The sequence below is a fragment of the Aquarana catesbeiana genome, linkage group LG04, assembly GCF_042186555.1.
Source record: "Aquarana catesbeiana isolate 2022-GZ linkage group LG04, ASM4218655v1, whole genome shotgun sequence".
Lineage (NCBI taxonomy): Eukaryota > Metazoa > Chordata > Amphibia > Anura > Ranidae > Aquarana > Aquarana catesbeiana.
In genome coordinates this window covers 56,505,224-56,523,479 of record NC_133327.1, presented here as the reverse complement: position 1 = coordinate 56,523,479, position 18,256 = coordinate 56,505,224, and the positions used below count along the sequence as shown (strand labels likewise).

The 18,256-nt window shown below is 43.6% G+C and overlaps 1 protein-coding gene across 1 annotated transcript in view; it reads right to left on the bottom strand.

The window, feature by feature from the left end:
* The window catches only part of LOC141139275 (cytochrome P450 2K4-like), a 68,950-nt gene that overhangs the window by 46,427 nt on the left and 4,267 nt on the right, over positions 1-18,256 (bottom strand). The window contains exons 2-4 of the mRNA XM_073625231.1: positions 13,923-14,119; positions 7,446-7,608; positions 1,943-2,092 (exon numbers count right to left, since the gene is read on the bottom strand). Coding sequence (XP_073481332.1) covers positions 1,943-2,092; positions 7,446-7,608; positions 13,923-14,105 — 496 coding nt within the window. The 5' untranslated portion in view covers positions 14,106-14,119. The remainder of the gene's footprint in view (positions 1-1,942; positions 2,093-7,445; positions 7,609-13,922; positions 14,120-18,256) is intronic.

Here is an 18,256-nt window from a genome sequence, read left to right as displayed (position 1 = left end):
ACCCCCTGCTGGCGGTACCCACGCCGCTGCCGGGCCTCCTGCCATGCGCTCTCCCACCTCAAACTTTTTCACCAAATCTTTTATACCCTCCAAAAATCCCAATAAGCCTGAGCCCCCCGCTTGTGAGGCCGCCCCCCTTATGTTGCTCTCGGGCCTGTTTGTGTTTTGTACTACACTGCTTCTCCCAGCTAACCCCAGATGTGGTGACTTACCGGGCTGCACAGGTGTTGCCCCATCAGCCGACCGTCTGCTCTCCTCCTCGTCCGTTCTCCTGGAAGGGGGGGGGGCCGCCTCCTCCTCCGATTCCGACACCTCCTCTCGATCTCCTGGATCTTCCTCTGCTTCTTCCACCTCCGAAAGCCCGCCTGGCCTGGTAACTGAGGCTGCCGCCGTCATCTCTGCACTTTCTTCCCTGTTGCTGGTATCCTTCCTGGAAGCCTTGTGGACAGCAGTAGCAGGGCCGGTGCAGGATACCGCAGCCCTGTATGCCTCCACTCCTCCATCCCTCCTTCCTCCTCTACCTCTGGCTTTTTTAGCATCCTTCCTGCTGTCCCCTGCCGGATTAGACAGCCCAGGGACAGCCGCATCTCTTTCCACCGCATCTGCGCCCTCCGCCGTTATCCGGGGGGCGGGGCTCGCGCTCACCGCTCTTCTCCTCCTGTCAGTCCCGCTGCGCTGTCTCTCCCCGCCATGCGACGCCGGGGATGTGACAGCTCCTCCGCTCCTGCCGCCTTGCTTCTTCTTCGCCGGAGGGCATCCCTGCTCTTCTTCACCGCTCCTTCTTAATCTTCCGCCCACCGCCCGCTCTGGGGAGAAACGCTCAGGCGGACGGGACCTCCGTGCTCTGACGCCGCTCCCCTCTCCCAGTGACATTTGCTGTTCAGTTCTCTCCATTGCCGCCCCGATCGCAGCCTGCAGCCATGCCGTGCCCCTAACCTCAGCCTCCGCTCTAAACTGCGCCATTATCCTCTCTACCTCTGCCATGTTCAACTTTCCTCCAACCTTCTGTTAACCCCTCCCAGGTCAACCCTCTTAAATAGTACCCCACCCTATCCTGTCCCTCCCCCTCGGCTCCATTTTAACTCTACCTTCCCCCCACTGTTCCCACTGTCATGTATGCCCTCCATTTTAAGCATTACATGCTGCATTTTGGGCCTTTCTTTAGGCGGTTTCTTGCAGTTCGGTCACAGATGTTGACAGTTTCCTCCCATTTGTTCCTCATTTGTTTTGTTGTACATTTTCTGTTTTCAAGGCATATTGCTTTAAGTTTTCTGTCTTGACGCTTTGATGTCTTCCTTGGTCTACCAGTATGCTTGCCTTTAACCACCTTCCCATGTTGTTTGTATTTGGTCCATGTTTTAGACACAGCCGACTGTGAACAACCACATCTTGTGCAACACTGCGTGATGATTTACCCTCTTTACCTACATACTAACAAGCAGATTTAATCTGATGCAGGTGTTAGTGTTTGTAATGAAAATTTACAGGGTGATTCCATAATGTTTTCCTCAGAATTGAGTGATTCCATAATTTATTCCCTGTGCTTGTTCTATAAATCTAACTGTTACTGGCCACCACAATTATTTTTCTTGATTTCTTTTAGTGTTTCTTAAAGCCAGAAATTTGCCATTTGAAATGCCTTTAGTTTTTGGCCATGTCTGTGATCTGCTTTTTTTCTACAACAATAAACAACTGAAGGAACATCCTCAGGGACTGGTGATTCCATCATTTTTGCCAGGGGTTGTATATACATATCGGGACTCTTTTGTATGGAAGTATATACAGTACATCTTTTTTTTACAGAGGTTAGTCAGTATAGATGTTATGAGGGGGTGGGGACATTTTTATTCTTTTTTAAGAATACATAGTTTAGTAATAAATGCAAATCAGAACAAGACAAGTGCACCCCCAGAACTGCCAACTACACTACTCTACTACTGACCTTTGTAGGATTTTAAAACTTTTATCAAACTTTGACACTCTTCAGTGATCCTATCTTCTATTGTTCTCTTCCCCATCCCGAAATCTCGCAGTGTAGAAAGAGTGAAACGTCTCATAGCTTTCCAGTTATCACCATTAGAAAATATAAGACCTATAGAAAACAATAAAGTAACACATACATTTTATCAGTCTCAGTGCCGGTTCACACAGGGGCGACTTGTCAGGTGACCTAGCCGCCTGACAAGTCGCCTCCCGTTCTGTACAATGGAACCGTTCTAATAGGAGCGACGCAAGTCGCTCCGACTTAGAAAAAGGTTCCTGTACTACTTTGGGGGCGACTTGAGGCGACTTGCATAGACTTCTATACAGAAGTCGTTTTGCAAGTCGCCGTGGAAGTTGTGTGAAGGTCGCCTCGGTGAGGTGACCTGCAAGTCGTGCCGCCTCTGTGTGAACCGGGGCTAAAGGTTCTTTCACATGGAGTCTGTACACCCAGATCAGTAGGAGATCCATGAGCAGATTCCCTGCTGAATTGGAGTCGAATGGAACAGATGGCAGTTTTTTTTTTATCCATGCCTGTTCAGTTTGTGTCTGGTGGACATGGATGGACCTGTGATAGTTCTATAACTGGTATAGCAGGGTACAGTGGTACAGTGTACAGTGGTCCTATATAAAGGGCAAGACGGATTAAGTGCCAGTTCACATTGGTGCGCTGTGCAAGATCGCATGTGATTTGCACCACACTGCAGTGAGAACCACATGCGATGTCTGTGCGATGCGATTTCAGCTATACAGAATTCGCATCGCATTCGGACCAAACTCACACAGGACCCTTTTTTTGGTCCGCACCAGGATCAGTTCAGATCGGTTCCGATCCGATTCATGTCCGAACTGTCAGTTTACAGTGCGATATGCAAACTGAAATTGGGTTGTCATTAACATTGTATTGACACTCCCAGCAGTTCACATATGACAGTATGAAATGCCTTGCGAGCCAGGTGCGATGCGGGAACCTGCAGTGGATTCACAGTGTTCCCGTATTGCACCTATGTGAACCGGGACTGAGACCTTACTGCAAATTGGGTCAAAGTAAGCAGTTTGTTTGGATGGTAGAGGAGCATGACAGCGGTGATGAATAATAATATCATTGGCACAGTCAAGAGAAATATTGGTGGCACAGTGAATAATATACACAGAAGATATATGGTAATGGGACGCTTAATAGATAGCAACATGGAATTTTTAAAATGTAATTGTTCATTCGATATTAAGTCAAAATATATGTTTTCAAGATATATGCATATACTGTACTGGATAATTAGGTGGTAATTAGGGATTGCGCTTCATTTTATTTATTATTTTAAATTTTGCTTGATGTGGGAACATAGGCGTGCGCATGGGGTGTGCCAGGTGTACCCTAATCGCTACGTACGGTGGTGACTTCCCCTACTACCCTCTTGTTGACCTTGCAGTCCCGCTGGCTCCCCCCCCCCCCCCGACTGCTGTAGGGAGACGTTTCAGGATAGAGAGCAGGGGGAGGGGCTAGTAAATATGCAATTTACCAGCCCTTTCCTTTTCTAAAGGAACACACTCGCTCACTGTGACCATTCATAATCAAAGCATAGTAAACTATGTTTACTATGCTTCAGTTTGTGAATGAACAGGAAGCCGCTCAGCACAAAGTTCTTCCCATTCCTTCACTGCCCCGTGCAGCTGAGGCTGCAGAGAAAGGCACGTGTGTTTGAGTTTTGGGGTGCACACCCTAAGGCGATAGGCTGCGCACACCTATGTGTGGGAACACATAAAAATAACGTAGTTGCAACACATGTATATTTACAACAACTGAGCTGCTTAAAGCAGTAGTAAACCGCATCATTTTTGTTTCCTAAACCCTGCAAGGTGAAGTCATAATGTGCTAGTATGCATTGCATACTAGCATATTATGAAATATATACCTTAGAACGAAGCCCTCCAACAATGCACTGTCACCGCTGAGAGGGCTTCCATCTTCACCCAGTCTTCCTTTTGGGTTTGCTTGCTGCAGCTGTCTGATTGGCCACTCCGAGATGACGTCACTCCTGTGCATGAGCATGGGAGTTACTGACCACGGCATGGGGCTCTGAAGGGACGGGGAAGGTATGCTGTCCCTTCAATGTGCATGCCCCGGAGACATCACCGGCTGCATGCAATGTAAATATCTCCTAAACAGTGCAGGTTTAGGAGATATTCACGGTACCTACAGGTAAGCTTTATTAAAGGCTTACCTGTAGGTACAAGTGCAAAATATGAGTTTACTTCCACTTTTAGGCTCCATTCACACTAGCGCGTTTTTTGATGCATTTTGCATTTTGCAGACATGCATGGGAATTTTTTAACATGGGTTCCTATAGAACATGTTCACATCAATGCCTTTTTGTATTTCTGCGTTTTTGGAAAGGGTCGGGGACTTTTTTTCATGCAAAAAGCAGCGTTTTGCATGTAATGGAATTCAATGGACAAGCATCAAAAACGCAAGTGCACCGTTTTTGCAGCATTTTTGATGCGTTTTTGATGTGTTTTTGCTGTTTTTTTTTTTTTTGACTGTATACAGTCAAAAAAAAAAACTGTAAAAAAAAAAAAAAAAAAAACGCAAAATGCAAAACGCGGCAAAAACGCTACAAAAACGCTGCTCAAAAACGTGGCAAGCATGAAAAAAAAAAACTCCAAAAATGCTCAAAAGCAACATGCATAGGTGTGAATCGAGCCTAAGGCCCATCTTGAGCTTTGATTATTACTACAAGGCAGCTAGGCTGTCTTCTTTTTTTTACTGTACTCATACCTCCCAACTTTTAGAGATGCGAATGAGGGACACCTATCAGCAAACGTATGCAGGCATAGGACACACCCCTTGCCATGCCTCCTTAAAGGAGAATTGTCCAAAAAACAAAAGATTGGTTAAACCCAAAAGTGCTTTTTTACCACTTCTCTTCCTTTATATTGGCTTTTGGAATTTGCAAATGCAGCAATTTCGAAATCAGATGAAAGGTTTAGCACTGTAAAACAATTTTTGATAGATAAAAAGTGCATTTTTTATACATCTATACAGATCAGACCAAAATGAGGGACAAATGAGGAGGAATGAGGGACAGTCCCTCGAAATCAGGGACAGTTGGGAGCTATGCTGTACTTTATCTCCAACATGCTGTCAGCACAGAGCATCTTAGCCTTTGCTGCAACACAATAATATAATAAAAAAAAGGTATATTTTTGCCCCATTATAATAATAAAACCAAAACAAAGCTTCAGTTGGGCTTTAAACTGTCCAGCAAACTACTCAGTTTACTCTAATCTGTGGTCCTGCCTTCTGATTGTTAATTGCTTATATCTATGTATTTTTATGTGCTTTACCTTGTAAAAATTTGAATTTGAATTCCTGCCCAAATTAAAGAATGGATCTGTTCCCACCTTAAAGCAACTGTGGGGTATATGGACTTCTGACTGCAGCAGCCTTTTAGGGTTTTTATGTAAGGTATTTAGGTAATTGTCATTCTAGGATGTCTTATCACACCACCAGAACTGCACTATAAAAACGGAGGGTCTTTTTGATCTGAAACCTTGTCAACTCACCTTAAAGCGGTAGTAAACCGCTGGGTGACTTTTTTTTTTTTATCTGACCTGCAAGGTAAAGCCTTAATGTGCTAGTATGCATTGCATACTAGCCTATTATGTGAAACGTACCTAAAAACGAGTCCTCTTCTATCTTCTATGTCTATGGCACAGGATTCTGATGTAATGGTCCGGGTGGCCGTTCCTTCAGAGTGCATACGCCGATGATGTCACTGGCTGCATATATAGTAAATATCTCCTAAACAGTGCATGCTTATGCGGCGTACACACAAGCGGAATGTCCAACAGAAAAAGTCAGAGTCAGATGGAAGCTTTTCATCGTCTAGTCTGATCGTATGTGGGCCTCATCGGACTTTTTTTTCGAAAATTCTGAAGGACCTAGAAAAGGAACATGTTCTAAATATTTCCGACGGAACCAATTCCTATCGGGAAAACCGATCGTCTGTATGCTGTTCCGACGGACCAAAAACGACGCATGCTCTGAAGCAAGTACGAGACGAAAGCTATTGGCTACTGGCTATTGAACTTCCTTTTTCTAGTCCCGTCGTACGTGTTGTACGTCACCGCGTTCTGGACAGTCAGAATTTGGTGTGACCGTGTGTATGCAAGACAGCTTGAGCGGAATTCCGTCGGAAAAACCTTCAGAGTTTATTCTGAAGGTAAAACCAGTCGTGTGTACAAGGCATAAGAAGATATTTACAGTACCTTATAGGTAAGCCTTATTATAGGTTTACCTATAGGTACAAGTCAAAGATTGGAGTTTACAACCACTTTAACCACTTGCTGACCAGCCACCACAGTTTCACTGTGGCAGAATGGCATGGCTAGGTGAAACAATATTATGTAACGTCGCTTCGCCCCGTGGCCACTAGGGGCCGGCGGCGCACGCGCCGCTGCTCGCCCCTGGAGCCGATGCGAGTGCCTGGTGGTTGCGATCACCTCTGGGCTCCCGTGATCGCTGCTGACACTTTGAGAACCGGGATCTGTGTGTGTAAACACAGTTTCCGGTTTTCTGAGGGGAGAAGTGACTGATTGTCTGTTCATACAAAGTATGAACAGCGATCTGTCATCTCGCCTAGACAGTCCCCTCCCCCCTTCAGTTAGAACACAGAGAGGGAACACAATTAACCCCTTGATCGCCCCCTAGTGGTTAACCCCTTCCCTGCCAGTGACATTTTTACAGTAATCAATGCATTTTTATAGCACTGATCGCTGTATAATTGTCACTGGTCCCAAAAATGTGTTAAAAGTGTCCAATTTGTTTGCCATAATGTTGCAGTCCCCATAAAAATTGCAGATCGCCGCCATTACAAGTAAAAAAGAAATTAATAGAAATGCCATAAAACTATCCCCTATTTTGTAGACGCTTTAACTTTTGTGCAAACCAATAAATATACGCTTATTGCGATTTCTTTTACCAAAAAATTTGTAGAAGAATACATATCAGGCTAAACTGAGGAAAAAAATTTGTTTTTTTATATATTTTTGGGGGATATTTATTATAGCAAAAAGTAAAAAATATTGCGTTTTTTTCAAAATTGGCGCTCTTTTTTTGTTTATAGCGCAAAAAATAAAAACCGCAGAGGTGATCAAATACCACCAAGAGAAAGCTCTATTTGTGGGAAAAAAAGGACGTCGATTTTGTTTAGGTGCAACGTCGCACGACCGCGCAATTGTCAGTTAAAGCGACGCAGTGCTGAATCGCAAAAAGTGCTCTGGTCAGGAAAGGGGTAAAATCTTCTGGGGCTGAAGCAGTTAAAATCTGTGTACACCTGTGCATTTGTGCTATAGTTCTCCATAAAAGAAAACACATTAAAAAAATTATATATATATATATATATATATATATATATATATATATATATATATATATATATATACACACATACACACACATATACCATGTTCCTTGGCCATGTCCACAAAAACTGGCACATAGGGTCTTCCAGAAAACTCCTCGGCATAGTTGACCAGGGCGTTTTTCACCGTTTCATAGCCGCACAGCACAACAATCTTCTGTGCTCCTATCTGTAGGCTGTACACTGAGCCATATTTCTTAGCAAGCTGCAAAAAGGGAAAAAAAAATCAATGCTTATAAATCTAAGTCAGAACTATATAGTACATATTGCCACAAAGCGTTAATTCACTAAAAGGCTAAATATTTAAAGCCTAAATCAACTTTTTTAACTGTATCATTGGAGAGCAGGTGGCTGTACTGCTTCAAATCTCAAGCAGGTTTCCAATAGGTTCCAACAGACATATATTATGGCTACTAGTGCTTTATCAAAGTTTCCTGTTACATTTAAGGAAGTATGTGCCTAGAGTACGAAAACTGTTATGCCCTGTACACACGAGCGGATTTTCCGTTGGAAAAAACTTGGATGGTTTTTCCGACGGAATTCCGCTCAAGTTTGGCTTGCATACACACGGTCACACAGAAGTTCTCTGAACTTTCGACCATCGGTGAAGTACAACACTACGACAAGCAGAGAAAATGAAGTGCTTCCGAGCATGCATCAAATTGTTTCCGAGCATGCGTAGGAATTTTGCGTGTCGGAATTTGTACAGACGATCGGAATTTCCGATCTGAACTTTTTCCGACCGTTAAATTGAGAACATGCTCTCAATCTTTTGCTTGCCGAAAGTTTAGACAGCAAAAGTCAGATGGAACATACACACGATCGCATTTTCCGACCAAGAGCTCTCATCGGACTTTTGCTGGCGGAATTTCCGATCGTGTGTACGGGGCATAAGTTTACTTTCTCTGTTCTGTGCATAAAATTTACAAAGGAGTGGAAATGGTGTGTAAAATTGTCCTTTGAGGCTGGGTTCACACTGCTGCGATGTCAGACATGGCATGTGATTCACACCACACTGCTGTGCAGATCACATGCTATGTCTGTGCGATGCAAATTCAGCCATACAGATTGCATGGCTGATGTCGCATCACATTCGGACCAAAGTTGTGCAGAACCCTTTTTTGGTCCGCACCAGAATCGGATCGCTTGGGTGTTCACACCCAACGCGATCCAAAATCCTGTATGAATTGACAGTTCGCACTGTGAGATGTGAACCCATCTTGGGGTGTCATTAACTTTGTATTGACACCCGCAGCGGTTCGCATAGGGCAGTGTGAACTGCCTGTGAGTTGTATGTGATGTGGGAACCCACACTGGATTTGCACGGGTTCTCGCATCGCAGCAGTGTGAACTGATCCTGAACGAGAGAGGGGGATTTGTGTGGTTTGTCACATTTCTCACTTAACAGGTATTTTTTGTTTATTAAATCTGAACTCCAGGCAAATATAAAAGACACACATGAATGTGTGCGCAGCTCCTTTGGTTTGTAATTTGTTATTTGTGTGTATCTCACATTAGAGCTGCTGTTCACATATTTTAATAACTTACTGTTTATTTATTGTGCAAGCGCAGTAATTTCCTGTTTTAACATATGAATGTATCCCTGTTATCACAAAAACATCAATAAATTTATTTTTTAATGCTTTGTAGGTACATGTATTTGACTTGGTATCAGCCTCTTGTAGTCCTCTACAGCAGATCTCAGACAGGAGGTGGAAGGAGCAGTACAAGGAGCCAATGAGGTGTGTTTCAGTGCAAGGTACATGTTGATAGGATGAGAGAGCAGAGTGACAGAGAGATGAGCTCATCAGTCCGCTGCTTCTCCTTTCACTGTCCAGTCAAAGGATGGGGAGGAGACTTGTATAGAAAACGAAACTGCTGATGAAAAAAACAGGTCCCCTCCCCTACTACTTAGGACTGTGGGACAGTTTTGTATAACTATCAGAGCAGAATGGAAAAAAAAAAATCTAAAATTCTTTGGTAGGTAAATCTGCCCTAAAATATATATTTAATCTGTGTACTCAGCTGTTTGCCTAGGGTTCGGCTTTAACCACTTACGGACTGCCCGCCGCAGTTTTACGATGGCTGTTTGAAGGAGGATATCGTTGTTATGGCAGCAGCTAGCTGCCATAACCCCGGTATCCTCTTCTTCAGCGGGCGGTCCGCTACAAGATACAAGTGGTTTCTGCGGCGTATCTGCCACAAGATCACTTTTATTGGTGGCGGGAGAGAGGCCCCCCCGCCATGCTCCGGTGCCCTCCGCCGCTTACCAGAGCCGTCGGCAGCGGCGGAGGCAATCAGATGCTTTCACTAGCTGGGTATGGAGACGAGTGAGGGGAAGATGGCCCCCACCCGTCTCCATACTATTGCAGCTCTTAAAGGGCCATTTTTTTTTTTTGAATGACAATTTTATTTTATTTTTTATTGCATTTTAGTGTAAATATGAGATGTGAGGTCTTTTTGACTCCACATCTCATATTTAAGAGGTCCTGTCATGCTTTTTTCGTTTACAAGGAATGTTTACATTCCTTGTAATAGGAATAAAAGTGACACATTGTTTTTTTTAAACAGTGTAAAAATAAAAAATAAAAGGTAAAATAAATAAGAAAATTTTTTTTTCTTTAAATGCGCCCCACCCCGACGAGCTTGTGTGCAGAAGCGAACGCATACGTGAGTAGTGCCCGCATATAAAAACAGTGTTCAAACCACACATGTGAGGTATGGCCATAATTGGTAGAGCGAGAGCAATAATTCTAGCCCTAGACCTCCTCTGTAACTCAAAACATGCAACCTGTAGAATTTTTTAAACGTCGCCTATGAAGATTTTTAAGGGTAAAAATTTGTCGCCATTCCACGAGCAGGCGCAATTTTGAAGCGTGACATGTTGGGTATCAGTTTACTCTGAGTAACATTATCTTTCACAATATAAAAAAAAAATTGGGCTAACTTTACTGTTGTCTTATTTTTTAATTCAAAAACGTGTATTTTTTCCAAAAAGAGTGTGCTTGTAAGACCGCTGCTCAAATACGGTGTGACAGAAAGTATTGCAACGACCGCCATTTGATTCTCTAGTGTGTTAGAAAAAAAAATTTATAATGTTTGGGGGTTCTAAGTAATTTTCTAGCAAAAAAAATGTTTTTAACTGGTAAATAACAAATCTCAGAAAGAGGCTCGGTCCTTAACTGGTTAAGCATCTTTAATGCATTGGGACCTAGCAAACAGTCAGACTGTCTGAAAAACCTTAGAATTCAGATCCACAGAACCTGGTTCAGGAGGAGGGTCTTATAGATCATTTAGGAAAAAAAAAAAAGTACAGTATCTTCTGATAGTCAACCCCCGCAGACAGTTATACCTACTGTGCTTGCACTCCCTGCACTGTTTGAGTCCTCACTAACAGAGCAAGGATGATGGATATGAGGGTGCTCACGACCAACCCATGTGACAGGGCTTGGGTCTAAGCAGTCATTCACCAGGGCAGCCCACAATGTCAACTCCCTGTTTAAATGCCAACACCAGCTGATGCTAAAGCTTAGACAGGCTAGGATACCGCCGCAGATGGACACCAAAGTAAATATGTGTCATTAAGTATAAAAGCCTTGGAGGTCTGGGTTTTTAGATTCCCTGAGTCTGGAAAAATGTGTTTTGTTTCATTTCAGATTTGTTTTTTTAGTTAATAATTTTGTTTTGTCATCTTCATAATGTTAAAATTATTTGTTTTCAGAATTTGTTCTGTATATTCAGATTAATTTTGTACATTCGTTATTTTCAAATAAAATTTGAATTTCAACAATATTAATTTTATTTTATTCTATTCCAATCTATTATATTTTTTTCTATTCTATGTTATTCTTTTCTATTCTATTTTTTACTATCCTATTCTATTCCTTTACTCTTTATTCTGTTTTAGTCTATTCTATTCGGCAGCCAAAGTAGGAATCATCATCCTATTTCACCTTTACACCCTACTGCATTTATTGCGATACAGTATGTTTTAACTTCAAATTCAAATTAACTTTAGCATTCAAATTCATTTTCAAATTCAAATTCTTTTTCAAGAAAAGTCAAGAATATTCCCTATGATGGGACTTTGAATGGCACTTTAGAAATAGCGTATTTAATATCAAAGATAAAAATTAGTTTATTTATACAATATTTTAAAAAAGTACATAGAAACTACGGTATGCATTAGAATGGTCAATGACTGTCCTCTGATGTGGTATCAGTGTCTTCTGTCACCCGTTTCAGAGAGAACAAATCTCCTTCATCAGGAGTAGAGACAGGATCACAATTATTCAGTTGAACAGTGGGAACACAGCAAAGCCGTATATACCGGTATTTAAAAACATGCATTGGTTCTTAGTTCTTAGTCCTGCCCGGTTTCCCAATGTAAGATAAGTGCAAGATATTGGAATATCCTGCCTTGTGTAACCAGACAGTTTACTGAAAGTGGATACCAATGCTTATACATCTTGGGGGGGGGGGGTCACCTTTGTTGGGTAAATATCACTCCTGACAGTCAAAGAAGGGGCTTTCACCTCTTACGATATAACCTCAACCCCATGGGACTGACAGCCTTGGCCCCAGTGGCCACTGTGGCTCTTCTTCCCCTTTAATGTATCTTACACTGGGCAACCAGGCAGGACCAAGAACCAATGCATGTTTTTAAGTGTATGTGGCTATGCTTTGTTCCCCACTGTCCAACTCAATAAATGTGATCCTGTCTCTACCCTTGATGAAGGAGATTTGTTCTCTCTGAAACACGTTGGTTAACAGACGACACTGTGAACCACATTGGCGGACAGGTATTGACCATTCTAATAAATACTGTATTTTCTATTTTCAATTTGTATCCGTCTTTGAATATTGTATATATAAACAAATAGTTATCTTTTAAAGAATTGGTATTATATACGCTATTTCTAAAGTGACCTCCCAGGACCTCCTGCTCTCTAGCTCCCTTGTTGTTACCTCCTCTCATGCTCGCCTTCAGGACTTCTCCAGAACCTCTCCCATCCTTTGGAACTCCCTTCCCGGGTATATCCGATCAGCCCCTAACCTGTCCACCTTTAGGAGATCCCAGAAAACTCACTTATTGAGGGAAGCCTATCCCACTTCTACCTAACAACTGTCCCCGAGCCCCCCCCCATCAAATCATTCCCTGCATCTATTACCTTTAGTACCACCACCCCCTCCCTTTAGAATGTAAGAACTACGATCAGGGCCCTCCTGTCCCTTCTGTATTGAACTGTACTGTAATTATGCTGTCCCCCCTCTACATTGTAAAGCGCTGCTTAAACTAATATAAATCGTGTATAATAATAATAATAATAATAAAGTGGCATTTAACCACTTAAGGACTGGAAGGATTTACCCCCATAATGACCAGGCCATTTTTTGCAATACGGGACTGCGTTGCTTTAACTGACAATTGCGCAGGCATGCAACGTTATACACAAACAAAATTGACGTCCTTTTTTTTCCCACAAATAGAGCTTTCTTTTGGTGGTATTTGATCACCTCTGCGTTTTTTGGTTTTTTTTGCGCTATAAACAAAAAAAGAGTGAAAATTTTGAAAAAAACAAAAACATTTTTTTTAGCTTTTTACTATAATAAATATCCCAAAAAAATAAAAAATTACATTGATTGGTTTGCGCAAAAGTTATAGCATCTACAAAATAGGGGATATATTTATGGCATTTTTATTCTAAAAATTTTTTTTTACTAGTAATGGCAGTGATTTTTAGCGGGACTGCGACATTGCGGAGGACAGATCAGATACTTGACACTTTTTTGGGACCAGTGACATTTATACAGCGATCAGAGCTAAAAATAGCCACTGATTACTGTATAAATGTCACTGGCAGGGAAGGGGTTAACACTAGGGGGCGATCAAGGGGTTAAGTGTTCCCTAGGGAGGGGTTTCTAACTGTTGGGGGATGGGATTGACTGGGAGTAGATAGAGATCGCTGTTCCTGATCACTAGGAACAGACAATCTCTCTCTACTTTCCTGACAGAACGGGGATCAGTATTTGCATTGACAGATCCCCATTCTGGCTCTCTGAGAAATGATCGCTGGTCGCCAGCGCCCACCAGCCACACACATCGGCTCTGGCGTCACGTGCGCCCCCTAGAGCTGTTAAAGCCGTGCCAACCTGTCGCAGTACAATGACAGTGGCTGGACGGCAAGCGGTTAAAGTCCCATCTTGACGTTTTTAGTACCATATTGGTGATGTGGCACACAAACAGAATATGATCATCATTATTTATTTCTAATGAATTATTTTTCAAATTCGGGTAACTCATATCATTATAATTTATTTCAGATTCTTTGAAATTCATTACTATTGTATTTCGGAGATTTGGATACATCTGAATCTCCGAATAACAAAAATTTCGTCCCAATTTTGATTCTTAACAAAACGAATCGCACATGTCTAGCAAAAACGTTATTCTTGAGTTTTGAAATGAAGAATACACAAAAAGGGCTCATTCTTGTATCTAAAAGTCCAAGATCTTACCTCATGAAACGTTATGTAAGGTTTATTCATATTTATAATGTGCATATTTCCAATAACAGGCAAAGGTGGTGGTCCAGGAGGATAATTTGGATGAATTGTTTGCTTCTCACTGAACCAAAAAATTGTCAGGACAACACAAGTGAAAACAGAGAAGACAACTGTAACTGGATCTGTTAAATACATGACTGCAGAAAAACCTGGAGACAAAAACAGAATTGAAAATGAGAAATTGGACTTGATTATAGACAAGATATTGGGGTAGAATGCTGTTGGTTACTCAATGCTGGTTATCACTATCTGACTTTGGAGTGTGCAATATTAATGCTCTATTGGCACTATCATTTCTGTTTACAGCCACTAATATAAGGCCCCTTTCACACTTGTGCGATTTAACCGCGATTTTGCCGCGATTTTACCGCAATTTTGCCGTGATTTGGGAGCAGTACTACTTTGTACGACTTTGCCACAACTTTGGCATTAACCATTCTCAGCTTGTGCTTACAAAGTCGTACTGAAATCGTGTCTATATTATTCAGGTACGATTTGCATGCTACTTGAGGGTTTAACATTGAGGTCTATGGACAGCAAATCGTATGGAAGTTGGACCAAAGTAGTGCAGGGATTACTTTGAAGTCGGCATGACTTAAAGTCATGCCAATTTGAATGGTAGTCATTGAAAATCATGGCGAATGACTTGTCATACGATTTTGCAGTACAAAATCGTGGGACAAGTCGTATAAGTGTGAAAGGGGCCAAGTGGGGCTGTATGTTCTCTTTAGTGAGCTCTATGTAGTTGGAAGCTGTAATTGACTATTTTGTACATTAAAACTTTGCATCCTTTTGTGTTTATGGAACATGTATGCTTGAATGTCTTCAAATAAAACTTTCTTCTGATTTAAAAAAAGAAAATAAGAGACTGAGCACAGAAGGAGCAAAGAGAGGCTGGAGAGATGAGCTTTGTATAAGTAATAATAGTAAACATTCTCCCCTTTTATACCAATGACAAGTAACATGCTGGAGAAAAGTCCAAGGGTGGTACAGGCATTACTTTTCCTCTACACCTTTTTCTGTATCATCATTGACATGCATTGTGGAACGCTCCCTTCTGTACCTTTGTTGGTGTGGATGTGTGAGGTAGTGCCGGACCTTGTAGGAAATGGTTCTCTGTAGCTACTCGACTTGTGGAGGGACCCTAGTGTGGTTGGTCCCTTTAAGGTGAGAGGGCTGTTGCAGCGGATGAGGGCTTCAAGGATTAAAGAGTTAAAGATTAACTCAATTTTTGTTGAGTAAAAAACAATCCCCTCTGGGTAATAAATGTACTTTGCATAGATTTTAACAAACTTTGTTGCAGATTCCTACCTTTTGTTGCTCTGAAGAAATAGCTGCTTGTAGGCAGGTGCAGTCTGTATTCCCAACTGTGGGTGTCGCTCGACCGAAGTGGCAATGCAGAAGGGGAAGGAAGTTGTGAGGAACTTGGTTTTCTCTCTCCTCCCCTTTCTTTCTCCCTCCTTCTCTCACCCCCTCTCTCTCTCTCTCCCCCCCTCCCACCCCCTCTCTCTATCTCACTCCCCCTTCTCGCTCCTGTAGTGATATAATATATATAGTGGGTAATTAATTAGTAGTTATTATAATGATGATGTAAGTACTCTTCCGCAGCAACCCAATTCTTCCAGAGAGGTGCACTTTATTGACTTCCAACACAGAACAAATTCCAAAGTCCACAGATGACAAAAAATCTGACAGAGGAAATATCATTTAGAGTTCCATGTTTCTAGATCTGCCCCTTCATAGTCACACACAGACAAGACTAAACGCCACGTTATATTCACTAGACACTGAAAGGCTGAGCAATTTGATTGGCTGTTTCCATTCAGGCCTTTGATATGCTTTAGTCTTTCAGACAGACAACAACCCCCAGCCGTGAACAGCTGCAGTCATAAACCGCCCCAATCTGCACTCCCGCATATCAACATCAACAAGTCCCCTTAGAGATGTGTAATTAGATTAGATTAACAGATACCACCTGAACACCCTTTTTAGTCCTCAAGTCTAATTACCATCAATAAATACTTCTTCTATGGTCCTTTAAACAATGTACCCCTTTGAAATGTTCAATTAGGTTAACAGGCCATAACTCACACACCTAGGTAGACTTGCATAAGATTAACACATCAAAGGGTCTTCAGCTGTCCCTTTGCTATGTTAAAATTCAGTTGGCTTGGACAAATCAACCATCGTCAATCATAGTCATCGTACTGTATGTGTACATACATATAATAATATAATGTCCCACATAAATCGGTGAACATATTACAACAGCCCCCCCTCCCCCCTTTCTCTCACCCCCTCTCTCTCTCTCTCTCACCCCCTCTCTCTTTAGCTCACTCTCCCCTCTCTTTCTCTCTTACCCCCTCTCTCTACCCCTCACTCCCCCTCTCATTCCCCTCTCTCTATCTCTATCTCTCTCACGCCCTCTCTCTCCCCCACTCTCTCCCCCCTCCCTTTCACTCCCCCTCCCACTCTCTCCTCCTCTCTCTCCCCATCTCTCACTCCCCTCTCTCTGTCTCTCACCCCTCCTCTCTCTCCCCCTTCCTCTCCCTCTCACGTCCCCCTCCCATTCTCCCCTCTCATTCTTGCTCACCCCTCTCTCCCCCCCCTCTCTCACCACCTTTCTCTCTCACCCCCCTCTCTCTCTCTCTCTCTCTCTCTCACCCTCCCTCTCTCTCTCTCTCTCCCCCCCTTCCCTCTCCTTGCCATCCTCTCTCCCCCTTCTCTCGCCCCTCACTCCCTCTCACTTCCCCCTCCCATTCTCCCCTCTCATTCTTGCTCACCCCTCTCTCTCTCCCCCCTCTCTCACCACCTTTCTCCCCCCCCCTCTCTCTCTCTCTCTCTCTTCCCCTCTCTCTCACACCCTCCCTCTCTCCCCCCTCCCCCTCTCTCTCACAACCCGCTCTCTTTCACCCCTTCCCTCTCTCTCCCTCTCCCCACTTTCTCTCCCCCCTTTCTCTCTCTCACCTCCCTCTCTCTCTCTCTCTCTCTCTCACCCTCCCTCTCTCTCTCTCTCTCTCCCCCTTCCCTCTCCTTGCCATCCTCTCTCCCCCTTCTCTCGCCCCTCACTCTCTCTCACCCCCCCTCTCTCTCTTCCCCTCTCTCTCACACCCTCCCTCTCTCCCCCCTCCCCCTCTCTCTCACAACCCGCTCTCTCTCACCCCTTCCCTCTCTCACCCTCTCCCCACTTTCTCTCCCCCCTTTCTCTCTCTCACCTCCCTCTCTCTCTCTCTCTCTCTCTCTCTCTCTCTCTCTCACCCTCCCTCTCTCTCTCTCTCCCCCTTCCCTCTCCTTGCCATCCTCTCTCCCCCTTCTCTCGCCCCTCACTCTCTCTCACTCCCCCCCCTCTCTCTTCCCCTCTCTCTCACACCCTCCCTCTCTCCCCCCTCCCCCTCTCTCTCACAACCCGCTCTCTCTCACCCCTTCCCTCTCTCACCCTCTCCCCACTTTCTCTCCCCCCTTTCTCTCTCTCTCACCCCCCCCCTCTTTGTGCCACACTTTTTTCTCTGATATTAGGGCCCAAATCATGATCTCGCACACAGGCCCACTGCTTTTATAAAATGCCCTAGGACAGTGATGGCGAACCTTGGCACCCCAGATGTTTTGGAACTACATTTCCCATGATGCTCATGCACTCTGCAGTGTAGTGGAGCATCATGGGAAATGTAGTTCCAAAACATCTGGAGTGCCAAGGTTCGCCATCACTGCCCTAGGGGGTGTCATAAAGATGGCTGCCACACGGCAGCCATCATTAAACCTGGAAGTGCCGGGAACTTCCATGCAGGCTATGCTACTTTAGATATTTAAATGCTCCCTCTGTGCAGCTGAGCTGCAATTTGTAGGTGGGTTTTGGTGTGTATATGGTGTGTGGGCACAGGGGGGCCCCATGATCTCCGATTGCCCAGGGGATCCATGAGTTGTCAGTCCGCTCCTGGTATGTAGTGAGGGGGTCAGGTGTATGTAATATACACTACATTACCAAAAGTATTGGGTATTGCCTTTACACGCACATGAATTTTAATGGCATCCCAGTCTTAGTCCGTAGGGTTCAATATTGAGTTGGCCCACCCTTTGCAGCTATAACAGCTTCAAATCTTCTGGGAAAGCTGTCCACAAGGTTTAGGAGCATGTCTATGGAAATGTTTGACTATTCTTCCAGAAGCGCATTTGTGAGGTCAGGCACTGATGTGGACGAGAAGGCCTGGCTCGCAGTCTCCATTCTAATCTATCCCAAAGGTGTTCTATCGGGTTGAGGTCAGAACTCTGTGCAGGCCAGTGCAGGCCAG